Raw genomic sequence first — 27,198 nt, forward strand, 5'->3', positions numbered from 1 at the left:
CTCAAACAGGGGTAATAGTTATAACATAGCATACCTGAAAAGGATTCAGAGTGAAAAATAAGAGAAGAAAAGAGGCTACCTGGATGAACTCTTAATACGCTATACCCATAGATTAAGACATTTCACTGTACACTCTGGGTAAAATTTCTCTGTATAATAGTTCAGAGAGTGTGCTTGCCTTGCACACAGTTAACCTGGGTTCAATGCCTGGCATTCCATATGGTCTCCCAAGCCCACAGAAGTAGTCTCAGAGTGCAGAACCTAGCGTAACACCTAAGCACTGCCAGGGCGGCCCCTAAACAATAAGTAAATAAAAATTCTCTGCCCTTTTAAACTAATAAGATGCTTCATAGCAAATTATATCAAGATATACCTTGTACCACGAATTTTTCCTCATATTCAGCCTTCCCATCCACATATCAGATAACAACATTTGTGTACAAGTGTGGGCTACAAAGGGCCTAAGTCTTGAAGAAACTGCTAATTTAAGGCAGGTGGAATTACTCCAGTTTTTCAGTTCATAAGTGAGCAATTTCATAGCCATGGTTTCATCTTGTCTGAAGGATTGTTCTAATAATTCCACTGCCAATTGACCAAAATCACTGCCAAAAGAACCAAAACATAAAAAGTTTACCAAATTGCAGTTTTAAGCTATCTTAAACTCATTTATAGCATGCACCACTTCTTATTACTTCAGATATTCAAAGAACTGAGAAATATTTTTTTCAATTACTTACATTTGGAAATCACAAAATAAGTCACACGAACATGACTAAATGGGACCAAAGAACATGACTAAATGGGACCAAAGTGACAACAGAGCAAGTAGTGCATTTGCCTTGCATGGCTGCCAACCTGGGTTCAATCCTTGGCATCTCACATGGTCCCAAGCCTGCAAGGAGTAATTTCTGAGCTCAGAGCCAGGAGTAACTTCTGAGTGCCATCAGGTATGGCCCAAAAAACAAAATAAAAAGAATAACTGAAAATCAGATTATCTCCAAAGTACTTTTTATACTCTGTTACTAACAACTATAGTCTTGGGGCTGGAGAGATAGCATGGAGGTAAGGCGTTTGCCTTGCATGCAAAGGAAGGTGGTTCAAATTCCGGCTTCCCATATGGTCCTCTGAGCCTGCCAGGAGCAATTTCTGAGCATGAAGTCAGGAGTAACCCGAGTGCTGCCGGGTGTGACCCAAAATTAACAAACAAACAAAAAACCTATAGTCTCATAGAAAGCCAAATTGATTATCTTAAGAGTGCTCTGTTCAGAAAAATTTCTATATAACTCAGCCCAGAAAAGCAGTGTAGAAAAGAAACACATAAACAGAAAGTAACCTAAAACATAAAAAAAATCTAAATCTTAAATGCCTCTGTCTTGAGTTATTTTGTTGTCATTTGTTTTTGGGTCATTCTCATTGGTGTTCAAGACATTCCTGGCTCTAAAGTAATTCTCAGAAATTACTTCTGGCAGGGTTTGGGGACTCAAATAGGGTGCTGAAGGTCAAACCTGGGTCATTTGCAAAGTAAGTGCCCTGTCCACCGTACTATTACTCTGGCCCAAATCCTGAGTTATTTTTAATAACTACTCTCATTCTCTTCTGAAGGTCCACTTAGGGGAGAAAATTTCTATAATATAGCCTCAAAATATTTTCCTAGATTAATATTCTAACAGTCCTGTTAACAGTTTATACTTTTGTGTTTATAATTATACCATCTGAAATACTCTTCTAGTTGAATTCAACTCTTACCCTGAATGAAATCAAATCTTCTTTAACACTTCAAATGTACTTTTTCTAGTCTATTTGATATCATGTATGATTGTTAAAATTGGCATTTAGCATTTCTTTTCTTGTAGAAATATTTCTAGATTAGGGGCCGGTGAGGTGGCACTAGAGGTAAGGTGTCTGCCTTGCAAGCGCTAGCTAGCCAAGGAAGAACCGCGGTTCAATCCCCCTGCGTCCCATATGGTCCCCCGAAGCCAGGGGCGATTTCTGAGTGCTTAGCCAGGAATAACCCCTGAGCAAATGGGTGTGGCCCAAAAAACAAAAACAAAAAAAAATGTTTCTAGATTGCAAACTATAAAGATAAGCTATTTATACACAAATAGAGGTAGAATTTGTTTTTTTTGGGTGTTGGGCCACACCCGGCTATGCTCAGGGGATCAAATAGAATGCCAGGGATAGATCTCAGGTCTGTCCTGGCTCAGCTGCGTGCAAGGCAAACGCCCTACCACTGTGTTATCATTCCAGCCCCAGCAGAATTTCTAATTAAAAAAAAAAAACTTAATGTTTACTTTAAGTATATATTAAATAATGCATACTTAATTTAAATAATAAATACATGTTTACTGGGTTTTTGGACCACATCCAATGGTCTGTGTTTAGGGAGCATTCTTAGAGCAGATTGGGGAAACATTAGAGGATGGGGATAAAACCCAGGTTGGCTGTAAGTCAGGCAAGTGCTTCACCTGCTTTATTATCTCACCAGCACCACAAAATGTATTTTTCTTTGTTTTTTAGGTCACACACGGCAGCGCTCAGGGGTTACTCCTGGCTCTATGCTCAGAAATTGCTCCTGGAAGGCATGGAGAACCATATGGGATGCCGGAATCGAACCACCATCTGTCCTGGATAGGCTGCATGCAAGCAAAATCCCTACCGCTGTGCTATCTTTCTGGCGCCAAAATGCCTTTTTTTTTTTTTTTTTTTTTTTTTGGTTTTTGGATCACACCCGGCAGCGCTCAGGGGTCACTCCTGGCTCTCTACGCTCAGAAATCGCTCCTGGCAGGCTCGGGGGACCATATGGGATGCCAGGATTCAAACCACCGTCCTTCTGCATGAAAGGCAAACACCTTACCTCCATGCTATCTCTCTGGCCCCCAAAATCATTTTTTAAAATGCCCTTTTGTTTTGTTTTTGGGCCACTCCTGGCATCAGAGATTTACTCCTAAATCTGTGTTCAGAAATCAAACCTGGCAGTCTCGGGGGAACCATATGGGATGCCGGGGATTGAACTCAGGTCGGCTACATGCAAGGCAAATGCCCTACCCACACAGAGCTATCGCTCTGGCCCCTAAAATGATTTTCTTAATCATTCAAAAAATTATAAATATATATCCTCATTTAGTGAAGACCATTATAATCTCTAACTGAACAGTTTCACTTAGTATTTTTTTAATGTTTCAAATAATTAAATATTACTTACTTGGAATACTGTTTTAATTCCTCTGAAGTATCGTCCACAAGGTCACTCTGCTTTGCTTCATATGCCATTGAACGATAGATCTTACAGGCAACTAATGCTTTAGCCATTGATTCTTCACCATGCTGCCATAGAAAACGGGCCATCACCTGCCTTTTCATTAGACAAGCCCATATCAACAGTTCATTAAGTGGATAAGGGAAGCGCTTCGTTTCTGGATCATCAATGTCCACAATCTCATCTTTGGTTCTTTTCTTTTTTCCTTCTTCCATTGTTGTATCAATCTTCAAAGGAAAATACAAATTATAAGGCTCATTATAGTAGGACATAGAATATTCATGTTAATGATAATTTAAATAAAACCGGCACTATTCTTCAATTTTATGAAACTGCTCAAAAATTAATATTATAAATTTTATAGATATAGTTTTTTAATAGCTTAATATTCATCATGTAAAAAAAAGGCACTTCCTAAAACAAAGTCCCCATAAAATCATTATTACCAAGATGAAAAGAACCTAGACATTTCAACTAGAATCTGGTAAAAAAAAAAAAAAAAAAACCACCCAAAAAATTTTTTTTTTTTTGGTTTTTGGTTTTTGGGCCACACCCGGCGGTGCTCAGGGGTTACTCCTGGCTGTCTGCTCAGAAATAGCTCCTGGCAGGCACGGGGAACCACATGGGACACCGGGATTCGAACCAACCACCTTAGGTCCTGGATCGGCTGCTTGCAAGGCGAACACCGCCGTGCTATCTCTCCGGCCCCAAACCACCCCAATTTTAATAAAACTTAGGTAACACCTTTTTTATATGTGGCCAATTAATCAAAATAAAATTAAGAAACAGGAAGTTAAGCACTTGTCAGAGTAAAAAAAATATGGTTATTATCAATAGCTACATATGAGAAACTTCACTTGGTACAGTACAGTTACACATGGGAAAATGAATAACTAAAGATTATCTCAAAATAAGATAGTAATCCTTATTAAACTGAATAGATTTTACAATATTTAGTATTGATCTAGAACACAATCGAGAATATAGAAGAGGTAGCAGTTAAAAAATATACCTTTGGTCGGTAGGGCTGTGCTGTTTTAATAAAATGATTATGTCTCATTTTTTCCTTTTTATCTGCTCTATTGCCAAAAGATTCATGGCTCTTTCGCAACTGAGGGGTGCTGCTGGAGGTATTCCGGCCAGACCTCTGAAAACAAAGGCTTTTTCGTTTTTATGGATTTAAATATGCTAATTATGAAAATTCAAAACCAGTTTGTATATATTTCAAAGCATGTGTGTGAAAAACACGCACACATGATCTTTTTTTTTTTTTTTTTTTTTTAAGAAATTTTAGTTGTTTTTACAGTTGAAGCAGAAAATCCCATATTTTAAAGACAATGTAATCAGACTATTTTTTAGTTCTTTTTTGGGGGGTCACACCCAGTGACGCTCAGGGGTTACTCCTGGCTATGTGCTCAGAAATCGCTCCTGGCTTGGGGGACCATATGGGACACAGGGGGATCAAACTGTGGACCCTCCTGGGCCAGCTGCGTGCAAGGCAACTGCCCTACTGCTATACCATCACTCCGGCCCCGCATCAGAACATTTTTAACCTTCTAGTAAATTTTAAAGCACATACACTTTCCCCAATATATTACATACCCGATTATTTCCACCAAGGCTATTATATATTAATCGAAAACGTTTCCGAGTATAGGTGCATCTATAGGTTCCTCCCATTAAATATTCAATAACCAGTCCTATATCAATTAGAGTGATTTTATATCCTGGAGGAAGATTTCCCTAGGGAAAAAAATTTTTTTTGATCAAAAGAAATAGACATTTTTTGTATATCTATGCTAGGATTATGCTTACTTCCCAAATGACAAATGTATTAGTTGTTAGAGAAAGTTAAAGTGCATCAACTATTTTTATAGAATTAAGCTGCAGTGTTTCATTTACTGAAGAGGGGATTCTGAAGATCTGAGATCTCAAAGGTATGGCTCGTGACATACCACACATTATGGTAAAAAGACAATGTGGTATCTCCATTTCCCTAATACTTAACGCAGAGACTAAGCAACTTTTTTTTAATTTCCCATAAGCAATTTCTAGGAGCCAAACATTCCATTTCATAGTGGCATACATAAATTATAAGTTATTCTCCTATAAAAAATAGTTTCTAAATGAGATTGCAAAATTGAAAAGTATTTCACACTATAATTTTATTGACTATAAACTATAGTTACTCAAGTGTTCATAGATGCATCAAGGACTTTACTACCACACATAACACTGTTCAAGCTAAAATTTTATTTTGCTAAGCAACAATTTAAAATGATTAAAAAATAATTTAAGATTAAAAGTTATTTGAGTCTGCAAAACTACCTCTTGGAAGCAAATGTTCACTCGATTTCAATGGCTTATATTCATATAAAACATATTCTCCTATTATCGTTCATTGCGCAATCAGAATTTCATTAACTTATCCATATACTTAAAATATACTTTTTATTGTTTTGGGGCTACACACAGCGATGTTCAGGGCTTACCCATGGCTCTGCACTTAGGAATTGCTTCAGGGGGGCCAAGAGATAACATGGAGTAAGGTGTTTGCAGAAGGACGGTGGTTTGAATCCTGACATTCCATATGGTCCCCTAAACCTGCTAGGAGCAATTTCTGAGCGAAGAGCCGAGAGTGACCCTCCTCCCACAAAAAAACTTTTGCTCCTGGAGGTGCTGGAGGACCATATGGAATGCTAGGAATCTAACCCAGATCAGCCACGTGCAAAGCATGTACCTTATTTGCCTATTATTGCTCCTGCCCCCAAATGCAGTCTTATAATAATATTTTGATCTGATCTAAAAGTTTTTCTATGTAGCAATATTCTTTAAATCCCCAATTTAAAAATATTTTTCTTATTTATTTCATATTTATTTATAGAAATATTTTTTTGTTTTGTTTTGGTTGGGTTTTTGGGTCACACCTGGCCTTCTTCAATGAAAGGCTTACCTCCATGCTATCTCTCTGGCCCCAAAACGAGGAGAGGGCCCTACTTACTTTTTTTTTTTTTTTTTTTGGTTTTTGGTTTTTGGGTCACACTCGGCGGTGCTCAGGGGTTACTCCTGGCTGTCTGCTCAGAAATAGCTCCTGGCAGGCACGGGGGACCATATGGGACACCGGGATTCAAACCAGCCACCTTTGGTCCTGGATCGGCTGCTTGCAAGGCAAACGCCGCTATGCTATCTCTCCAGGCCCGCTACTTACTTTTTTAATTTAATTTAATTTTTTTTATTTTTGGGCCACACCTGGCAGCGCTCAGGGGTTACACTCCTGGCTCTCTGCTCAGAAATCACTCCTGGCAGGCTCGGGGAACCAAATGGGAAGCCGGGATTCGAACCAGGGTTGGTCCTGGGTGGGCTGCTCGCAAGGCAAACGCCCTACCGCTGCACTAAGTCTCCAGCTATTATTTTATTGAAAGGCTTTCAAATCTTAAGCAAACTTAAAATGACTTAGGGGACCAAAGCAATAGCACAGTAGTAGGGCGTTTGCCTTGCATGTGGCCAACCCGGGATGGACCTATGTTCGATCCCCAGCATCTCATATGATCCCACAAGCCTGCTAGGAGCAATTTCTGAATACAGAGCCAAAAGTAACAAGAGTGCCACCAGATATGGCCCCAAAATACTTTTTTTAAACTTTATTTTAAATTTTCTTTAAGTTAAATTATTTTCACTTTTTGGGACACATTTAAGCAATGCTCAAGGATCACTCCTGGCTGGTTCAGGGAATCAAAGATGTGCCAAGAATTGAGCCTGGCTTGGCTGTTTGCAAGGCAGAAACCCTACATGCTAAACTATCACTATCACTCTGATTCCCTTTTCAGCTTTTTTTTTCTTCAAAAAAACCTGATGAACCCAGTTAAATGTGAAATACTAGAAGAGAAGTGATCAAAAACAAACAAAAACAGTCTTCTTAACTATACTAAAAACTTAAGAAAAATTTTAATCTTTTTTTGGGTGTTTGAGGGGATGCTTGGCAACGTCAGAACTTACTCCTGGCTCTACTATGGATCATTCCTGGCAATGCTTGGGGGATCATATGGGGTGGGGTATCAGGGATCAATACTCGGTCAGTTGTGTGCAAGGCAAGTACCCAATTTGATATACTACTGCTCCAGCCCTGCTACCACACCCCAAACCTTCAACTTTTAATTGGAAACAACAGTACTCAGAGGCTCATCAAGGTGACATCTCACAGTACTCAATGGAGGGATCAAATCAAGGGCCACACATTTACCAAGCATGTGCTCCAACCCTCTGAAATGGACTAGTTCCTGTGACCAAGAAATAACTTTTTTCTAGATTTGGAAATAGCTCCAAAATCAAGTTTGCATATTTTGATGTGAGAGACCTGAGTTTGATCTGTGGTATCATACAGTCCCTGGAATGCCAACAAATTTAAGGGGCTGGATATCGTATAGCATGTAGGACACTTGTCTTGACACTTGTCTTGCATACAGCCAACCTGATTTGGATCCCTAGTAGCGGCACTGCATTATTTTTCCAAGTACTGGCAAGAGTAAGCCCTGAGCACAATGGGTGCTGTACTAAAACAAACCAAGGGGCCAGAGAGATAGCATGGAGGTAAGGCGTTTGCCTTACATGCAGGTCATTGGTTCGAACCCCAGCATTCCATATGGTCCCCCAAGCCCCCAGGAGCAATTTCTGAGCATGGAGGCAGGAGTAACCCCTGAGCACTGCCAGGTGTGACCCCCAAAATTAAACAAACAAAAAAACCCCAAAATACAAAAACAAAAACAAAACCTAAACCTAAAAATCTCATTTAAATGAAAAGTATAATGAAGTTTAAGATCTTCCAAAGATGCAGGATTTTATAATCAAGTTGCAATAAATGCTCTGAATAGCAGAGTAACAGCAGCTTAGCAAAAAAAAAAAAAAAAAAAAAAAAAAAGGCTCTGAGAGAAGGAAATCTTTAGGAAACAAGTAGAAAATAGTCTGTGAAGAAATGAGTAACATAGCTGAGAACAGTGGGATAAGCTCAAGAGGCACAACAGGAAGGAAAATGGGAGGAAGAAATCATTAAGAAACCATAGATAATAACTTCCCACAAAGAGTGCTGGCACCAAGACCCAAGAAACCCAAAGAGGCCCAGCAATAATAAATAGAATCAGCAAAACTCCATGCTACATAATACTCAAAATGACAAAATCCAAAGATAGAATGCTGAAAGCAGATCAAAAAAGGAACTTATATACAAGGATAGCCCATAAGGTATATAGCAGATCTATCAATGAGACTGAGTCAGAAGAGTATGGATATAGTACAAAAATACAATAAAATGAACACCATACCTAGAATATTCTGGCCAGTTAAGATTATTGCTCAGATTTGAAGGAACAAAGCTTCATGGACTGGCCACAACTTAAGAGATTTCATAGCCTTGAAACCATTTTTGTAAGAAGCATTAGAAGTGCTCTTTTAAAGCAAAGGAGAATTTTTGTTTTTGTTTTTTCTGCCACACTCGGCAGTGCTCAGGAATTACTCCTGGCTCTGCGCTCAGAAATCACTTCTGGCAGGCTTGGGAAACCGCATAGGATTCTGGGGATCAAATCCAGATCGGCTACTGCTCTGCCCCTCCCCCAGGGACAAAGAAATTTTTATTGATTTATTTTCTGGTAATTCCATTTGCTATTCCTGGGGCCGGAGAGATAGCATGGAGATAGGGTGTTTGCCTTGCATGCAGAAGGACAGTGTTTTGAATCCCGGAATCCCATCTGGTCCCCCAAGACTGCCAAGAGCGATTTCTGAGCATAGTGCCAGGAGTAACCCCTGAGCGCTGCCGGGTGTGACCTAAAAACCACACAACCACACACACACACACACACACACACACACGTGACCTAAAAACCACACAACCACACACACATACACACACACACACACAAATTCATTTGCTATTCCTTTAAGTTATGTTGGTACAAGTAATAGGAAATAAATTTATTATATGCCAGACTGCCATGGGCAGGCTGGGCAGTGGAAGGGAACCTGGGCCCATTGTGTGGGCACTATGTGCCTGAAACAACTCAAATATGAACAACTTTGTAAACCACGGCGCCTTTATAAAATTTTTTGAATGGCTATGAATTTTAAAACTACTACTTCATAAATTATCCCAATAGAAGGTAATTAGTACATGAAATTTAGTTTTGTATACTTCATCACAAATTTAGCCCTTATTTTACCTAAGATGCCATTAAAAACAAAATAGAACTATTTTTTATTTTTGGGGGAAACAGGCAAGAATGATATGGTTTTTATAAGCAACATTTTAAAACAAAATTTAAAACAAAAATAATACCTCACCTGTTTCACATCTCGAACAAGATGAAATAGCATTGGATTAGTTGGACCTTGTTTCTTTAGAGAAAAAAATAAAAGCAAGCTATTATTTACCTTTGAAAATAACTTCAACAACTTTTTTGTTTATAGGATTTTAACTCAATTATACAAATGATATGGTTTCTAAGTTAATACATTTTGTTCATAAGATGGAAAAAAGGCTATAAAAGTTTATATTGACATTTTACCTTCAATAAAATGCATAATTTTTAATTTACTTTTTCTAAAAGCCATCACAATATGTGCAAGTTTCACAAGCATACCTTAGATTTAAGCTTGTAGTTCTTCCAATGATTATAAAGATATGCTATTTCTAAGATATCTTACTTCTATTTCTACTACTAATCAAACTTTAAAATATTGAGTAACCAACTTTTATAGCTTTTATATATATATACACATATGCCATTTCTTCTTTATTAACTCATTTCTACTTATATATACTTAGACTAAATGTTTCCTTATATAGTATTCTTATTTCAATGGTAACCTATATTTTGAGGGAAAAAAAAAAAAAAAGAAGAATATGTTTCCCACCAAGACCGAGGTAGAAGGTATAAACTATATTCTTCTAAATTTTTGTTTTGTTTTTAGGTCACACCTGATGGTATTCAGGGGTTATCCTAGCTCTACACTTGAGAATTATTTCTCGCTGGCTTGAGGGACCATATGGGGTGGCAAGGATTGAATTTGGGTAGACTATGTGCAAGACAAACAACATACACATTGTACTGTTACTTTGGCACCACTTTAAAATATTTTAGACAGTGCTTTGGCTCATCTAAAATAGACTAATGAGTTCTCAAGAACAAATCAAGAAACTTATTTTTAATACATCAAATCCACTGTTTCAAAGAAATTTCAAAAAAAAATGTTTTTCCAATCACTGTAATTGTTTTTATAAGGTTTATGAATCAATTCAGTTTACTTTCCATTTTGATATGAAACACTTATAAAATGTAACAGTTAAAAAAGTAATATTTTTGGACAAAAATTTGATAGTTTTTAAATTTTATGAAATACTTGAAGATGAATATTGACTGATAATATATAAGCTATATTTCTCTCTTCCTGTTTTGGAGCCACACCTAGCAGTGCTGAGGTGATTCTTGACTTTATGATAAGGGAATCACTCCTGGTGGGTTCTAGGGACCATATGGATGGGACATTGGGGATCAAACCTGGGTCTTTTACGTGCAAGGTAAGTGTCTGATCTGCCGTATTATCTCACTGGTCCTATTTTCCCTCTCTTTTTTAACACCATTTACTCTATTCACAGAGAAACTGAATTTTCTCTGCTAGTTCTTTTTTATTTGTGAATGATTTAAAAATAAATGTGTTTTACACGCTACTATGAAGTATTTAATCAGTTTTAGGCAATAAGGAATTTCAGTGTGCTTTTTTAACCATATGTAAGTACACAGAAATGTAATTTTTGGAATTCTATTTTATATTAATCTATTAATGTTTATTCACTAAACATAACTTCTCTGTATAAAGTAAACAGACTTAAGGGTAGTTCTCAAATGTGATCAGGGAACTCTGGAGGTCTCCAACACTCCACCAGGAACTCCATGGGATCAAACATATTTTCAAAATCAAGACAAAATATCAAGTGCATTTTTCATTCTCATTTTCTCAATGTTTAGTGGAATGCTTGATGTATAATACTGTAAGTTTAAATTTGAAAGCAAATATGAAATCAGAAAATATTAGACTTATAATACAGTAAACTATTCTACTAAATTGTTTAAACTTCCTTAGGAAAAAAATAAACATTTAAAAGGTTTGCTATTGTTCCTGAAATATAAATATATTAAGTTTTCTATATATCCTAATATGGAAAATAATAACATACATTAATATCCTCTTTAGAATGACTTTTTAAAGTCCCAAAGTCAACAAAGAATGTTAATGTGTACTTACAGTATTATAAAGTTCCTCCAGTCTAGGAATGGTTAGAAATTTATGCATGCTTACTCCATTTTCAATAAGAAGTTTTACAAATGTAACTCTGTCCATTACAAGTGCATCGAGCATAGCTTGTTCCAAGGATCCAACCTTAAAGAGTACCAAAATCAATAAATACTTTCACAGTCTATTTTTATAAACCAAAGAGCTATAATGCTTGCTAATGTAAGCATATAAAGGAAAGTTCTAAAATCTAAATCATGTCCTGATGATTAAATTTAACATATTTGCTCCTGAACAGTTTAAAATAAACTGAAAAAAATGTAAAATATTGAGGGCTAGGATTTAGGTATAGTGGGAATAAGCGATAGGATCTCTACAACAGCATTCTCCTACATTTTCTAAGTATTATTCTGTAGAATGAAAAGCATTTAGGTAGAGGTTTTTGAAATTAAAAAAAAAAAAAATGAGTGTGACCCGGAGAGATAGCACAGCGGCGTTTGCCTTGAAAGCAGCCAATCCAGAACCAAAGGTGGCTGGTTCGAAACCCGGTGTCCCATATGGTCCCCCATGCCTGCCAGGAGCTATTTCTGAGCAGACAGCCAGGAGTAATGCCTGAGCACCGCGGGGTGTGGCCCAAAAACCAAAAAAAGAGTGCATCATGAAGCTAATTTTAGAAAAAAAAATATGTTAAGAAATGATTAGGCTCTCAAAATTAAAAAAAGCTTACTCCAAAAAAAAGGAAAAGAAAAGCTTACTCCAAGAACACTTTCCTTTGTAAATTTTTGAACTCTTAAAGTTCAATAGATTCTTTTTTTTTTTTTTTTTTTTTTTTTGGTTTTTGGGCCACACCCTGTGGTACTCAGGGTTTACTCCTGGCTGTCTGCTCAGAAATAGCTCCTGGCAGGCATGGGGGACCATATGGGACACTGGGATTCGAACCAACCACCTTTGGTCCTGGATCGGCTGCTTGCAAGGCAAACGCCGTGCGGGTCGCAGTTCAATAGATTCTAAACCAACCAGTATGTACTGTTAAGTGGAGGACTGTGCATTTTAAAGACATAAAATGCAAGAATTTTGTTAAGTGCACTAATACAAATTGCTAGTGAGAATATTTAATGTTACTATGTACTTCAGAAATATTGAAAATGTTGCTTTTTTTCCCAAAACTTTTGGTAAGACATAATAAAACTGCTTATGTTGAACATGTTCGTGATATTTTTTAATGTTCTTTTCCAATCTTACTATGCTCTAAGAAGTTTATCACATATAGTCCCTCAAGCACTTTCAGGCCTGACCTCAGCGCCTAGCCAGGAGTAAGTCTTGAGTCAGGTATAGTACTCCACCTCCAATAATTAATTTTTTTTGGTTTTTGGTGAGACCCTCGGTGCCTCTGGGATCACGATTATGCATCTCTCCTGGCAGGGCTCCATAGACTTTATGTGGTGCCATGCACACTAGTTACTGAACTGCACATACTGAAAACCACATACAGAGAAATGTGAAGGGTAAAGTACAAATGTCTTGTATAGTTTGCATGTAACAGGAAGCACAAAATTAAGTAGGTTAAACATTGCACAGAATCCATGAGAGCCATGGATGATTTCTGAGATGAAACATAAACTATGTCCAAGAAACAGACCACAAATAAAGAAAATAAAAAATGAAGTAAATTTACTGTTAAGAGTTAGCCAAAGATGATTAACATGAATATCTGTAATAGGAGACATAATCAGATATAATTTTTTAATTATAGAGGCAATAGATCCCATTATTTTAAAAGACAGGTAAAAATATCAAAGGGGGGTTGGGGCAATAGCACAGCGGTAGGGCATTTGCCTTGCATGCGGCCATCACTGGACAGACCCCAGTTCCATTCCTGGAATTGCTTCCTGGCATCCTATATGGTCCTCAGAGCCTGCAATGAATGATTTCTGAGTGCAGACCCAGGAGTAACCTTTGAGTGCCCCCAGGTGTGGCCCAAAAAGAAACAAAAAATAAACAAGAAAATCAGAGAATAGTACAAAACATAAGCTTTAAAATAATTAGAAAATTAAAACCAAACAAACAAAAATCCAAACAAGATATAAATTTATCTTCTATAGTCCTCCTCTCTGATTTAAAGAGTTTCCAGATGCGTGTTCTATGACCACAGTGCATATAAATACACAAAACGCCTATTTTTAAGTAGATTAGTCCTCAATTAAGATTAGACAATGGGGGCCAGAGAGATAGCATGGAGGTAAGGCACTTGCCTCTCATTCAGAAGGTCGATGGTTCAAATCTCTGCGTCCCATAAGGTCCCTTGAGCCTGCCAGGAGCTATTTCTGAGCACAGAACCAGGAGTAACTAACCCCGAGCGCTGCCAGGTGTGACCCCCCCAAAAAAAACAAAACAAACAAAAAGATTGGACAATGGGGGCCGGAGAGATAGCATGGAGGCAGGGAATTTGCCTTACATGCAGAAGGACAATGGTTCAAATCCCAGCATCCATATGGTCCCCTGTGCCTGTCAGGGGCGATTTCTGAGCGTAGAGGCAGGAGTAACCCCTGAGCGCTGCCAGGTGTGACCCCAAAACAAAACAAAACAAAACAAAACAAAAAGATTAGACAAGGCCCAGAGAGATAGCACAAAGGCATTTGCCTTGCAAGCAGCTGATCCAGGGCCACAGGTGATTGGTTCAAATCCCGGTGCCCCATATGGTCCCCCATGCCTTCCAGGAGCTATTTCTGAGGAGATAGCCAGGAGTAACCCCTGAGCAACGCTGGGTGTGGCCCAAAAACCAAAAAAAAAAAAAAAAAAAAAAAAAAGATTAGACAATGTGGGACTAGAGTGATAGCACACTGGTAAGGTGTTTGTCTTGCACACGGCCAACCTGGGACAAACCCTGGTTTGATTTCTGGATTCCCATATGGTCAGCCGAGCCAGTCACGAGTGATTTCTGAATGCAGAGCCAGTAGTAATGCCTGAGCATCACTGGTTTGGAACCCCAAAAACACAACAAAATAACCCCCCCACAAGATTAGACAATGCAAACCTCTTATAGTTTGATATTTATATTATGTAAGCAGAAAATGTCTAGCTCATCTTTGGTAAAAGCTAGAATATGGGGCCGAAGAGATAGCACATCGGTGTTTGCCTTGCAAGCAGCTGACCCAGGACCAATGGTGGTTGGTTCAAATCCCGGTGTCCCATATGCCCTCCCCCCCCACCCCCACCCCCCGTGCCTGCCAGGAGCTATTTCTGAGCAGTTAGCCAGGAGAAACCCTGAGCACTAAAAAAAAATAAATAAATAAAAGCTAGAATATACTCTGTTATAAATAAACATTAATTTATAAAGCTTCCTACAGATTCAGACACAAAAATTGTGAAGCACTTACTCTAGGCCAGGCTTCAAAAAACAAAACTACAATATATTCTTGCTTTCATAAAAGTTACTTTGTAGTAAGATAAAGTGCAAAAAAAAAAAAAAAAACAAAAAAAAAACCCCCACACAACATTTGGAATTGGAACTGGAGAGATAATACAGTGGGTAGGACCCAGCATTCAGTTGACTCAAATTCAATTCCCACCATCCCATACAATCCCCTCGCAACCTCCAGCAGAGCCAGGATTAAATAACCCGTAAGCATTATTGGGTGTTGTCTCCCCAAAAAAGTAAAGTTTATAGAGAACATAATGTGAAAAAAGAATAAGAAAATACTATCAGACCAATCAGCTGACCCTGATTTAATCTTCAGTACTACAGTGACCCCTCTGAGTACTGCCAGGATTGTCCTCTGTATGAAACTCCTATTAAAGAGGCAGAGCAATGAAGGTCTATTTATGGAGGAGACACGAGCTTAGAAATTATATAGGGGCCGGAGCAGTGGCACAAGTGGTAAGGTGTCTGCCTTGCATGTGCTAGCCTAGGATAGACTTCGGTTAGATCCCCTGGCATCCCATATGGTCCCTTAAGCCAGAAGTGATTTCTGAGCGCATAGCCAGTAGTAACCCTGAGCGTCACCAGTGTGGCCAAAAAAAAAAAAGAAATTATATAGGGGCCGGGCGGTGGCGCTAGAGGTAAGGTGCCTGCCTTGCCTGCGCTATCCTTCGACGGACCGTGGTTCAATCCCCCAGCGTCCCATATGGTCCCCCAAGCCAGGAGCGACTTCTGAGCGCATAGCCATGAGTAACCCCTGAGCGTCACCGGGTGTGGCCCAAAAACCAAAAAAAAAAAGAAAAAAAAGAAATTATATAGAAGAGAGAGCAAATCTGGTTTGATGTTTGTGGGAATAATGCTCTAAAGATAGTAGCATCCTTAGAAATATTCTAATAACAGCAAGATGGTCATCATGGCTACCAAAAGAATAGAGCAAAGGGGATGGTGATAATATGTAAGATAGGAGAAAAAAAAAACATAGAAGCATTAAAAACATGTGTGTTCTGAGTTGTAATTCACTGTAAAAGGAGAGGAAGACTGATCAGAAAATCAAATAGGTGATTATTAAAATTTAAAAGGTAATGAATTAAGCCAAGATAAAGTTAAAAAAAAAAAGATAATAAAAATTATTTCTAGGGGCTGGGCGGTGGCGCTGGAGGTAAGGTGCCTGCCTTACCTGCGCTAGCCTAGGAGACGGACCGCGGTTCGATCCCCCGGCGTCCCATATGGTCCCCCAAGCCAGGAGCGACTTCTGAGCGCATAGCCAGGAGTAACCCCTGAGCGTTACCGGGTGTGGCCCAAAAACCCAAAAAAAAAAAAAAAATTATTTCTAAATAAAAGATTTGTAAAAGTAGCTGAACTGAAAAAAAGTAAAAGACGATAATAAAATTTATCATCTCAAAGCTTTTAAATGGTTATTGCTGTTTATTCAGATGTAGAAACTATCTTTTTTTTTTTTTTTGGTTTTTGGGCCACACCCGGCGGTGCTCAGGGGTTACTCCTGGCTGTCTGCTCAGAAACAGCTCCTGGCAGGCACGGGGGACCATATGGGACACCGGGATTCGAACCAACCACCTTTGGTCCTGGATCGGCTGCTTGCGAGGCAAATGCCGCTGTGCTATCTCTCCGGGCCCAGAAACTATCTTTTCAGGGCAGAAGGTGGGGGTGGAGTAGGGGATGCTCACACAGAAGTGCTCAGATTTTCTCTTGGCTCTGCATTCAGGAGTCACTCTCCTTGTGATTATTGATTAACTAATACATAATGAATGATTGATTGTTATCACAATTATAAGAATTATCATAAACATTAATTGTGATTAATAATAGTGAGGCTATTTGGGCTGCTGGGGACTGAAATTGGATCAGCTGTTCAAGGCAAGTGCCCAACCCACTGTACCCTCTCCAGTTCACAGAAAGCACTATAATCTTTTTTCTATTGGCTCATGAAATGTAAGTTTATTTTATTATTCTAGTCTTATACAGGTCATAACATTCTCACAAGGTGTTTTTGGGACTACCATAACTAGTAACACACAAGGCGTCCAGCTCAATGTCCCAAGTACTAGACCAACTGGATACCCTCTTATTTAACAACAAATATAGATTAGAAAGTACTAAAATTTTAGACTTGGACTTGTTTATTTTCCTTTTCTAGTTTACTAAGAAATGGCAAAAAATAGGGGCCAGAGAATGAGCACAGTGGTAAGGCGTTTGCCTTTCATGCGGAAGGATGGTGGTTCAAACCCCGGCATCCCATATGGTCCCCCCTGAGCCTGCCGGGGGCGATTTCTGAGCATAGAGCCAGAAGTATCCTCTGAGCACTGCTGGGTGTGACCCCCCACCCCAAAAAAAGGGAAAGAAATGGCAAAAAATAAAATAAAATAGGGGCCGAAGAGAGCATGGAGGTAGGGCGTTTGCCTTGTATGCTGAAGGACGACGGTTTGAATTCCAGCATCCCATATGGTCCCCCAAGCCTGCCAGGAGCGATTTCTGAGCAGAGTCAGGAGTAACCCCTGAGCACTGCCAGGTGTGACCCCAAAACCAAAATAAATAAGTAAAGAAATGGCATGCACTTTCTTTTTTCTTGGAGGGGGGGCACATCTAGCAGTGCTCAGGAGTTACTCCTGGTTCTGTGCTCAGATATCAATCCTGGCAACTTATCTCTCTCTCTCTTTCTCTCTCTCTCTCACTTGTGTCTCTTTACTCTCTCCTAACTCACTTGTGTCTCTTTTCTCTCTCACTTGTGCCTCTTCTCTCTCACTTGTACCTCTTTTCTCTCTCTTCTCTTTCATTTAGGGTCTCTTTTCTCTCTCCTCTCTCTCTCATTTGTCTCTTCTTTCTCACTTGTGTCTTTTTTTGTTTTTGGTTTTTGGGTCACACCCGGCAGAATCAGGGGACCATATGGGATGCCGGGATTCAAACCACCGTCCTTCTGCATGCAAGGCAAATGCCTTACCTCCATGTTATCTCTCTGGCCCCACTTGTGTCTCTTTTCTTTCTCTCACTGTGTCTCTTCTCTCTCTCACACACACTTTTTTCTCTCCTCTCACACTTGTGTCTCTTTTCTCTCATACTGTGTCTCGTGTCTTTTCTCTCCTCTCACTTGAGTCTCTTTTCTCTTTCTCTCTCTCACTTGTCTCTTCTCTCTCTTTTCTCTCCCTCCCTCCCTTTGTGTGTCCACAAAAAAAAAAGAAAAGAAAAGAAATCACTCCTGGCAGGCTCATCGAACCATATGGGAAGTTGGGGATCAAATCTGGGTCTGTCCAGGGTCGGCTGCATGCAAGGCAAACTCACTACTGCTGTGCTATCTATTGCTCTGGCCTCATTGTGCACTTTAATTTGCTTTTCAAAAGCAGTGCCTGAATTCCCGCAACAACATGCTACTTTTTTTTTTTTTTAAAGGTTTTTGGGCCATACCCAGAAGCTCAGGGGTTACTCCTGGCTTTGTTCAGAAACTATTCCTGGCAGACTCCGTGGACCACATGGGATGTTGGGGATTAAACCCAGTTGGCAACAAGCAAGGCAAACCCCTCTTCACTGTACTATCCCTGTGGCCTCTTCATACTACTTGTATTACATAGTAAAGTGAATACCAGAACAACATACAGACTTCATAGTCCTAACCTTTTATTTATTTAGTTTTCGGGTCATACTCAGAAGTTCTCAGGGCTTACTCCTGGCTCTGTACTAGGAATCATTCCTAGTTCAAGGGACCAAAAAGGGAGTTAAGAGATAGTCTGGGATTGAATCCAGGTCAGCCACATGAAAGGCAAATACCCTACCTGCTGTACCATCACAGCCCCTACAGTTCTAAGATTCTTAGAGATTTACATACCCAATAACAAAGTTTATCAGAAAGCAAATAACTTATGAAATACTAAATTTAGCTGCTATTCCAGATATATTTACCTAAATAAATTCCATACTTTCAGCATACAGATAAAAATGTCAAGATTCCAGCAAATATTTAACTATTATTAATTCAATTATAGTGCATATAAATCATTTACATACCAGCCACTGCTGTCCGTAAACAAATACATGATTTTTGGCAATGTCAACTCTATCCCATGCCAATGTAAGGATAAGCTGGTCAAATGCAGATGCATTGGTGCCTAATCCAATAAAGAAGTAAAGTTACATTTGTCTTCATGAAAATGTGAATAATGATTAATTTTTCCAAATTTCCTTATTTCACACAACTTGTGTCAGTTACTCTTCAAAGGTAGACTGACTCAGGAAAGGTTACCCTCTAGGTTTGAAAATTTAAAATTTTCGAGGCCGGAGAGATAGCATGGAGGTAAGGCGTTTGCCTTTCATGCAGAAGGTCATTGGTTCAAATCCGGGCATCCCATACAGTCCCCAAACCTGCCAGGAACGACCTCAGAGTGCAAAGCCAGGAGTAACCCCTGAGCGCTGCCGGGTGTGACCCAAAAAAAACCAAAAAAATAAATAAATAATTTTTTTAATTTTCAACTATAGAAAAAAGTCTCATTACTGCAAATAATTGAAAATACAGAACAAGAAATTCAAGGAGAATTTGTTTCTACCATAGAGGAGGTATTAAATTATGAAAAAAAAAAAAAAGGCCTTTCAGCCCTTAAATTTGTGTGTATCCACAGAAACAAATACAATCTAAATTCATACAAAAATACAGGTAGCAATATTATAAACTAAGTAGCTGTGGGGCCAAACTAAATAGCCTCAGTCATGCATATTAATAGTATATCTTAGTTTTATGAAACAGTGGCTTATATTTATTTTTTGGTGAGTATAATTTTTAGCTTGTGTTTATTTAGAGTAATTTTGTAGAAGAAAAATGCATAAATTTTTTGCAGTGCCAGGGATTTAAACATGATGCAAGTATCTACCACTGAATTACATTCCCAATTTTTGGCTTTGTGGTGCTGTGTACAGAACTTGGGAATTGTAGCATGTTAATCAGACATTCTACACCAAATGACATACCCAGCAGGACATACACTTTAAAGCTTTTGGTATACTGCCAAAATAGTTTAGAAAGCTTACACCATCTACAGGGCATATGAGTATTTGGCAGTGTAAAATAAAAACTTGTTTAATTATTTGTGAATTTTTGGGTCACATCTGGCTGTGCTTAGGACTTGTTCCTGGCTCTGAGATCAAGGATCCCTCCTGGGAGGGAGGGGGCTGGGAGTGCTCGGGACAGACCCAAGCACCCTACCCTAATGTAGTATGTTTCTTGCCAAAATTTGTATTTTTTAACTTATTTTTAAAATAATGTCTTTATTTAAGCACCATGGTTACAAACACATTTGTAGTTGGGTTTCAGTCACAAAAGTACATTCCCCTTCACCAGTACAACCTTCCTGCCACCACACCAATGTCCCCCATCTTCCTCCTCCCCTATCCCCTGCCTGTATTCAAGACAAGCATTCTATTTCTTTTTTTTTTTTTTTTTTGGTTTTTGGGCCACACCCGGTAACGCTCAGGGGTTACTCCTGGCTATGCGCTCAGAAGTTGCTCCTGGCTTGGGGGACCATATGGGACGCCAGGGGATCGAACCGCGGTCCGTCTCCTAGGCTAGCGCAGGTAAGGCAGGCACCTTACCTCCAGCGCCACCGCCCGGCCCCAAGCATTCTATTTCTCTCACTAACTACCACTGTGACAATTGGTAACTAATGACAGTTGTCAGTGTAATTATTACTCTAACTGCACTCACCACTCTTTGTGGTAAGCTTCATATCATGGGCTGGTCCTTACAGTACCATCTCTATTATCTCTGGGTATTAAACATACTGTCTTTTCTTTTTCTTTTTTTTTTTTTTTTTTTTTTTTTTTTGGTTTTTGGGCCACACCCTGTGACGCTCAGGGGTTACTCCTGGCTATGCGCTCAGAAGTTGCTCCTGGCTTCTTGGGGGACCATATGGGACACCGGGGGATCGAACCGCGGTCCATCCTAGGCTAGCGCAGGCAAGGCAGGCACCTTACCTCCAGCGCCACCGCCCGGCCCCGTCTTTTATTTTTCTTAAATCACACAGATGAGTGAGACTATTCTGCGTTTATCTCTCTCCCTCTGACTTATTTCACTCAGCAAAGTTTCCATGTCCATTCAGGTATAGAAAAATTTCATGACTTCATCTCTCCTGATGGCTGCATAGTATTACATTGTATATATGTACCACGGTTTCTTTAGCTATTCGTCTGTTGAAGGGCATCTGGGTTGTTTCCAGATTCTGGCTATTGTAAACAGTGCTGCAATGAACATAGGCATGCAGAGGGCATTTTGTATTGTGCTTCTGTGTTCCTAGGGCAGTGGTCAGCAACCTGCGGCTCACAAGCCACACGTGGCTCTTTACACTTTTAATTTGTCTCTTCTGTGTGCCGGGCGGCCGCTCCAGGAGTCAGGACTCTGCTCCTAGCCTCTGTCAGTGCGCGCCCTGTGTGGCTCTCAAAATAAATTTCAATCGTGGTTTTGGCGAAATTTAGCTCAGTTGAAAAAAAAGGTTGCCGACCATTGTCCTAGGTATATCCCTAGGAGTGGTATAGCTGGAAAATCTAGCTTTTTATCCATATCAACCATATTAACTGATCTCCTTTACTCAGTATATTCATCCTTATTCCCTTTTCTCATCTGATAAGCACCATTTTGTTCTTGCTAAGAGGTTTTCTGATTTCTTTAAATTTGGATTTTTCTTTTTTGCATCTTCCACATTCGAGCAAAATCATCATGTTAAACACTTATTTTCCATAATGGTAAAAACAAACACAACTGGAGGCATATTCCTGCTATAAATCTAAAATATATTCTATGAAATACAAATTAAAGGTAACTTAATGTCAAAAAAGCCAATATTATATGTGTAACAAGTTATTAAAAAATGTATTCCCAATTAAAGAGTCCTAATCTAAATAAATAGGGCATAAATGAAAACTACTATAACAGTTTTAAAATCTTACCTTTAAGCAGTGCAGTAAGTATTGCCACATCTATCTCTTGCTGTTCATCTGACCCAATGTGGAAGACTGTGATCTATTTAAAAATGAATATTATAATTTTATATTTTTTTCTCTTTTATCGGCAGCCACAATTGTGGCAAGTGTTCAGAATTCTAATATATCTGGCTTGGTGTTCGGGAGTTGATTCTAGCAGCACTTAGGGGATCATTTTGTACAACCCTGGGATCTTACATGCAAAATATTACTCTGGTTCTTTTTTTTTTTTTGGTTTTTGGGGCCACACCCATTTGATGCTCAGGGGTTACTCCTGCCTAAGTGCTCAGAAATTGCCCCTGGCTTGGGGGACTATATGGGACTCCAGGGGATCGAACCATGGTCCTTCCTTGGCTAGTGCCACCTCACCGGCCCCTACTGTGGTTCTTTGAGCTATTTTTGAAGCCTCACTTCTTATTTTAAAAGATAAGGCATAAAGTATCATAAAGCAAAAAGTAAGAAAGTGTGATGTGTGAGGGAGAGAGTGAGAGTGTATTTAGTTCAGAACAGAGTCAAAGAAGCTCGATTCTCAGAAAAACATGATCCTTTTAGCATCAATGTGTGCAGCCCTAAAGATTCTTGAGTACAGCTGGGTGTGGTCCTGGGGGCCCTCAGGCACCACCCCAAGTGCAATGCCAGGAACAGTCCCTTAGCACTTAGGAATGGCCCAATAAACAAAAAGTTAGTCTGCATCATAAAAAAATGAAAAAAGGGTTATTTTGTTGAGATGACTTACAAGTTCTTTTCTTTTCATGCACTCCATTAATGTTTGAAATAAATGAATTGCTTCACTCTGGCCAAAGTTAAATGTTTTTTTGATGGTTGAAATAATATCAGGCTCAGCTGCATCAGGAAGATTCCTGGAATATGAAGAAACATTGAGTTACAGATTTCAATTTGTACTTTTTGAATAATCTAATTTGAAGTACATGTGGATCCATAGATCTTTAGAGATGTTAGATGAAACTTTCTTATGAAAGAGCCATTATACATACAATGGAAAAAATGGAAGAGTGCTTTTTCTTTGATTAATTTTATATAGTTATATGTAACAATATACATATTCCAATCCCCTACCTGCATACTATATCTCTGGTACGATGGTATAATAAAATATTTTTAATTCTGGCTTACAAGGGGTTGGAGATAGTACAGTATGCAAGGCATTTTAGTATGTATGGCCATCTCAGGTTCAATCCCTGCATCTCATATGGTTCCAGGGGTGATTTTTGAGCTCAGAATCAGTAATAAGCCCTGAGTACTGCTGAATATTGCTTTCCCCTCAAAAAAAAAAGTAGATTAAGACATGTAATCCAATATATCAGTATCCAGTGTAAGTACTGGGATGAGGTGTTTTGTTTTTTTTATTTTATTTATTATTTATTTATTTATTTTTGAGGGAGGTATGGTTCCTGTGAGGGCTCAAAAGCCTAGAGGGCTACATCTGACAATCATGTATTCCAGGTTCTGAACCAAAGCTTCACATGTACTCTACCCCTGGAGCCACATCCCTAGACAAGTACTTATGTTTTATTGAAAACCGTATAAACATAGGGCCAGAGCAAAAGCACAATGGTAGGGCATTTGCTTTACACATGGCTGCCCAGAATGGACCTGGATTTGATCCCTGGTGTCCCATATGGTCTCCCAAGTCATGAGCAATTTCTGAGCACATAGCCAGGAGTAACCCCTGAGTGTCACTGGGTGTGGCCCAAAACCAAAAAAAAAAAAAAAAAATCATATAAAGATAGCTTTAAGATATTATGGCAATATAAATTAGTGTTTTGCAAACATGTCTTAAATACTAGCATATAAAGATTTTAATTTACTTTTTTCAGGAAGACTATTGATATGGCTCAAATATAAAACATGCAAATAAAAACATAGTCAATGTCTCCTTCATACTTAATTTTTTGGGGGGCTTTTGGGCCACATCTGGCAGCATTCAGGGATTAGTTACTCCTGGATCTGCACTCAGAAATCGCTCCTGGCAGGCTTGGAGGACCATATGGGATGTCAGGGGTCGAACTTGGGTACATCTTTGGTCAGTCGCATGCAGGCAAAACTATCTCTCTGGCCCTCTTTCTGTTTTCTATCTGCCAGATTCTACTTCACCTCCAGAAAACCTTATTTTATTTAACTTTTCAATATATTATATTCCCACTCCTTTCTTTCTATATAGAAGGTAACACTATATATATACTATATTTTCATCATCCTTTTTCTATGTATTTTGATTATCTTTCCAAGTTGAGTATACAGATATCAATCTTACATAGCCACAAATGATTCCACTATACAAACATACCAGTTTAGTCTTTTTGATAAATGTTCCCTTTTTTTGTTTGTTTTTATTTTTGTTTTTGGGTCACCCCTGGCAGCGCTCAGGGGTTACTCCAGGCTCTATGCTCAGAAATCGTTCGTGGCAGGCATGGGGGACCATATGGGATGCCAGGATTCGAACCACCGTCCTTCTGCATGCAAGGCAAATGCCCTGCCTCCACGCTATCTCTCCAGTCCCCAAGTTCTATTTTGTTTTTTGTTTTTTTTTTGGGGGGAGCACACCCATTTGATGCTCAGGGGTTACTCCTGGCTATGCGCTCAGAAATTGCCCCTGGCTTGGAGAGACCATATGGGACGCCGGGGGATCGAACCGTGGTCCGTCCTACGCTAGGGCTTGCAAGGCAGACACCTTACCTCTAGCGCCACCTTCCAGGCCCTCTATTTTGTTTTTAATCTTTTACTATTACACACAATTTGTGTAACTTTATACATGCTGATTCACACCAGCACATGCACACAGAAACAAGACTACTGTGCCTCCAAATGCAAGACTAACTTTGCAAAACTACCCTCAAAAATTGCTACTCTAGGGATTGGACAGATTGCATGGAGGTAGGGCACTGCCTTGCATGCAGAAGGACGGTGGTTCAAATCCCAGTATCACATATGATCCCGAGCCTGCCAGGTGTGATTTCTGAGTGTAAAGCCTGGAGTAATCCCTGAGCGCTGCCAGGTGTGACCCAAAAACAAAAGAAAAACAACAAAAATAATTGCTACTCTATTTTAACTCAGTTTAATGATGTAACCGTCATTTCCTCAAGCCATAGTAAGGTAGTGTCTAAAACTGAAATTTTATTGTCTTAAAAACAACCAAATTAATCTTCATAAGTCTGATGTCTTTCCAGTTTACTTGTGTTGTAATCAGGCACTTACCCTCCTTCTTCTGTCTGCTTATGAATATATGCTAGCAGATCTGCAGCTCTCCCAGTTCCTTCACAAATAACAACGGGAACAGGAGGACTTTCCTGAAGGTATTCTAGAACTGTGAGAATAACATTTGGCCCACCTTCGAATATAAGTGCCACAACAGGAACGCCTTGACCAATTCCTACAAAAAAGGTTAAGATATTAAGCAAAATGGAAAAGTTTGTGCTTTTACTCAATTAAAGAAACCAATGAAGGCCAAAACATAACTTTTCTTTGGGGATAGGAGGGAAGAGGATCTCAAGTGATGCTCACCATGCCCCTGGTGCCAATACCAGCAATTCTCAGGCATCTGGTACACTGATCCAAAATAAGGACATGGGGATAGAGTGGGATACAGAGTGCTCAAACAACTGATGCTGTAGATTATCTGGGCATACCCAGTAATTCTCTGGAACCTCAAAAGTTCTACTGACTTATATGCAGAAGATGAGTCGGGTTCTGGCAGCACACAAGGCACGTACCTTAATCCCTGTACTAGTTATCTCACCGTCATCTAAAACATAATCATTTCTTAGAAGACTGTTGACTTCCTTTGAAGTATTCACTATAATATTGGTCTGCCATAAATAAAATAATGAATAATTATCTTCCATTTACTTAAAGTCTTGGCTAAATTAAAAATATTAGGAAATCTAGGCATTAGAAAAAGAACTCAAAAGGGCTGAGTCTAGGTTTGTGAGCAGAGTCTGGGTTTAATTGATGGCACTGCCCAAGTACCAGAGCACAAAAAAGGAATAATAATGTCAATCACAGAGTTGGGAGTAACTCGAGCATACCTAGATATGTCCCCAAATCAAAAAATTTAAGAAACCCATATATAATTAGACATTTGACAGAATGTATATAGTCAGTAAAAATTATGTTTCTTAAAGACTATATAACTGAGGGGCTGGAGAGATGGTGCAGCGGTAGGGCATTTGCCTTGCATGCAGCTGACCCAGGACATTCGATCCTCCAGCGTCCCATATGGTTCCCCCATGCCAGGAGCGAAGCATAATTTTTGAACTGGGGGAGATAGCCCCCAAAAGCTAGATGTAGGGTCAGAAATACACTGCAGGAGTTAAAGTCCTTGCTGTACACATGACTGAACCCTGGTTCAATCACTGATACTGCATATGGTCCCCCAAGAACTGATGGGAGTGACTACTGAGCAAAAAGTCAGAGAATGCCCAGAGCACGGCTATGCTTGGTTCAAACCACTGACCCTATCCACCCAAAAGAGAGCATTCACGAATAATGTGAACCAAGCACAAAAAAGATCCAGATTCAATTTAAGCACTGCACCATAATCAGAGCACTGTCATAAAATTTTGTGCCTCTATTTCACTTTGTCATAAATCTCACCTTCTTGGATATTTTACTATCACAAAACTTTTTTTATCTTTTTTTCATTTTTTGATTTTTGGGCCACATCCGGCGGCACTCAGAGGTTACTCCTGGTTCTGCGCTCAAAAATCACCCCTGGCAGGCACGGGGGTGGGGTAAATGGGGATATGGGATGCCAGGATTTGAACCAATGCCAGTCCTGGGTCAGCGCTTGCAAGGCAAATGCCCTACCACTATGCTATCTCTCCGGCCCCAAAACTTCTTCTTTTGATAAAAATCTACCATGTTGAATTCCAGAAAGTTTGAGCATTGGTTGGGAAATAGAACCAGTGTCAAGAAAGTGATGCCTACTCTTGTTACACTTCTTTTTTTTTGTTGTTTTGTTTTTTTGGGTCACACCCCGCAGCGCTCCGGGGTCACTCCTGGCTCCAGGCTCAGAAATCGCTCCTGGCAGACTCAGGGGACCACATGGGATGCCGGGATTTGAACCACCGACCTTCTGCAAGCAAGGCAAACACCTTATCTCCATGCTCTCTCTGGTCCCTCTTGTTATAAATTTTAAGCAAGCTCATTTTATTTTAAAATAAAGGTTCCCAGGGCAAGAGATGTAACAGTGGCTAAAGGACTTGCCTTGCAGATGGCTGACATGGATTGGATCCCCAGAATCCCAAATAGTCCC

The 27,198-nt window shown here is 39.4% G+C and overlaps 1 protein-coding gene across 1 annotated transcript in view; it reads right to left on the reverse strand.

Moving 5' to 3' along the window:
• TRPM7 (transient receptor potential cation channel subfamily M member 7) overlaps nt 1-27,198 on the reverse strand; it is a 125,283-nt gene that overhangs the window by 59,283 nt on the left and 38,802 nt on the right. Inside the window, exons 8-17 of the mRNA XM_049781432.1 lie at nt 25,140-25,314; nt 22,660-22,783; nt 21,891-21,963; nt 18,966-19,066; nt 11,546-11,680; nt 9,584-9,637; nt 4,859-4,999; nt 4,269-4,403; nt 3,203-3,483; nt 374-602 (exon numbers count right to left, since the gene is read on the reverse strand). Coding sequence (XP_049637389.1) covers nt 374-602; nt 3,203-3,483; nt 4,269-4,403; nt 4,859-4,999; nt 9,584-9,637; nt 11,546-11,680; nt 18,966-19,066; nt 21,891-21,963; nt 22,660-22,783; nt 25,140-25,314 — 1,448 coding nt within the window. The remainder of the gene's footprint in view (nt 1-373; nt 603-3,202; nt 3,484-4,268; nt 4,404-4,858; nt 5,000-9,583; nt 9,638-11,545; nt 11,681-18,965; nt 19,067-21,890; nt 21,964-22,659; nt 22,784-25,139; nt 25,315-27,198) is intronic.

Source organism: Suncus etruscus, chromosome 10, assembly GCF_024139225.1.
Source record: "Suncus etruscus isolate mSunEtr1 chromosome 10, mSunEtr1.pri.cur, whole genome shotgun sequence".
Classification (NCBI taxonomy): Eukaryota; Metazoa; Chordata; class Mammalia; order Eulipotyphla; family Soricidae; genus Suncus; species Suncus etruscus.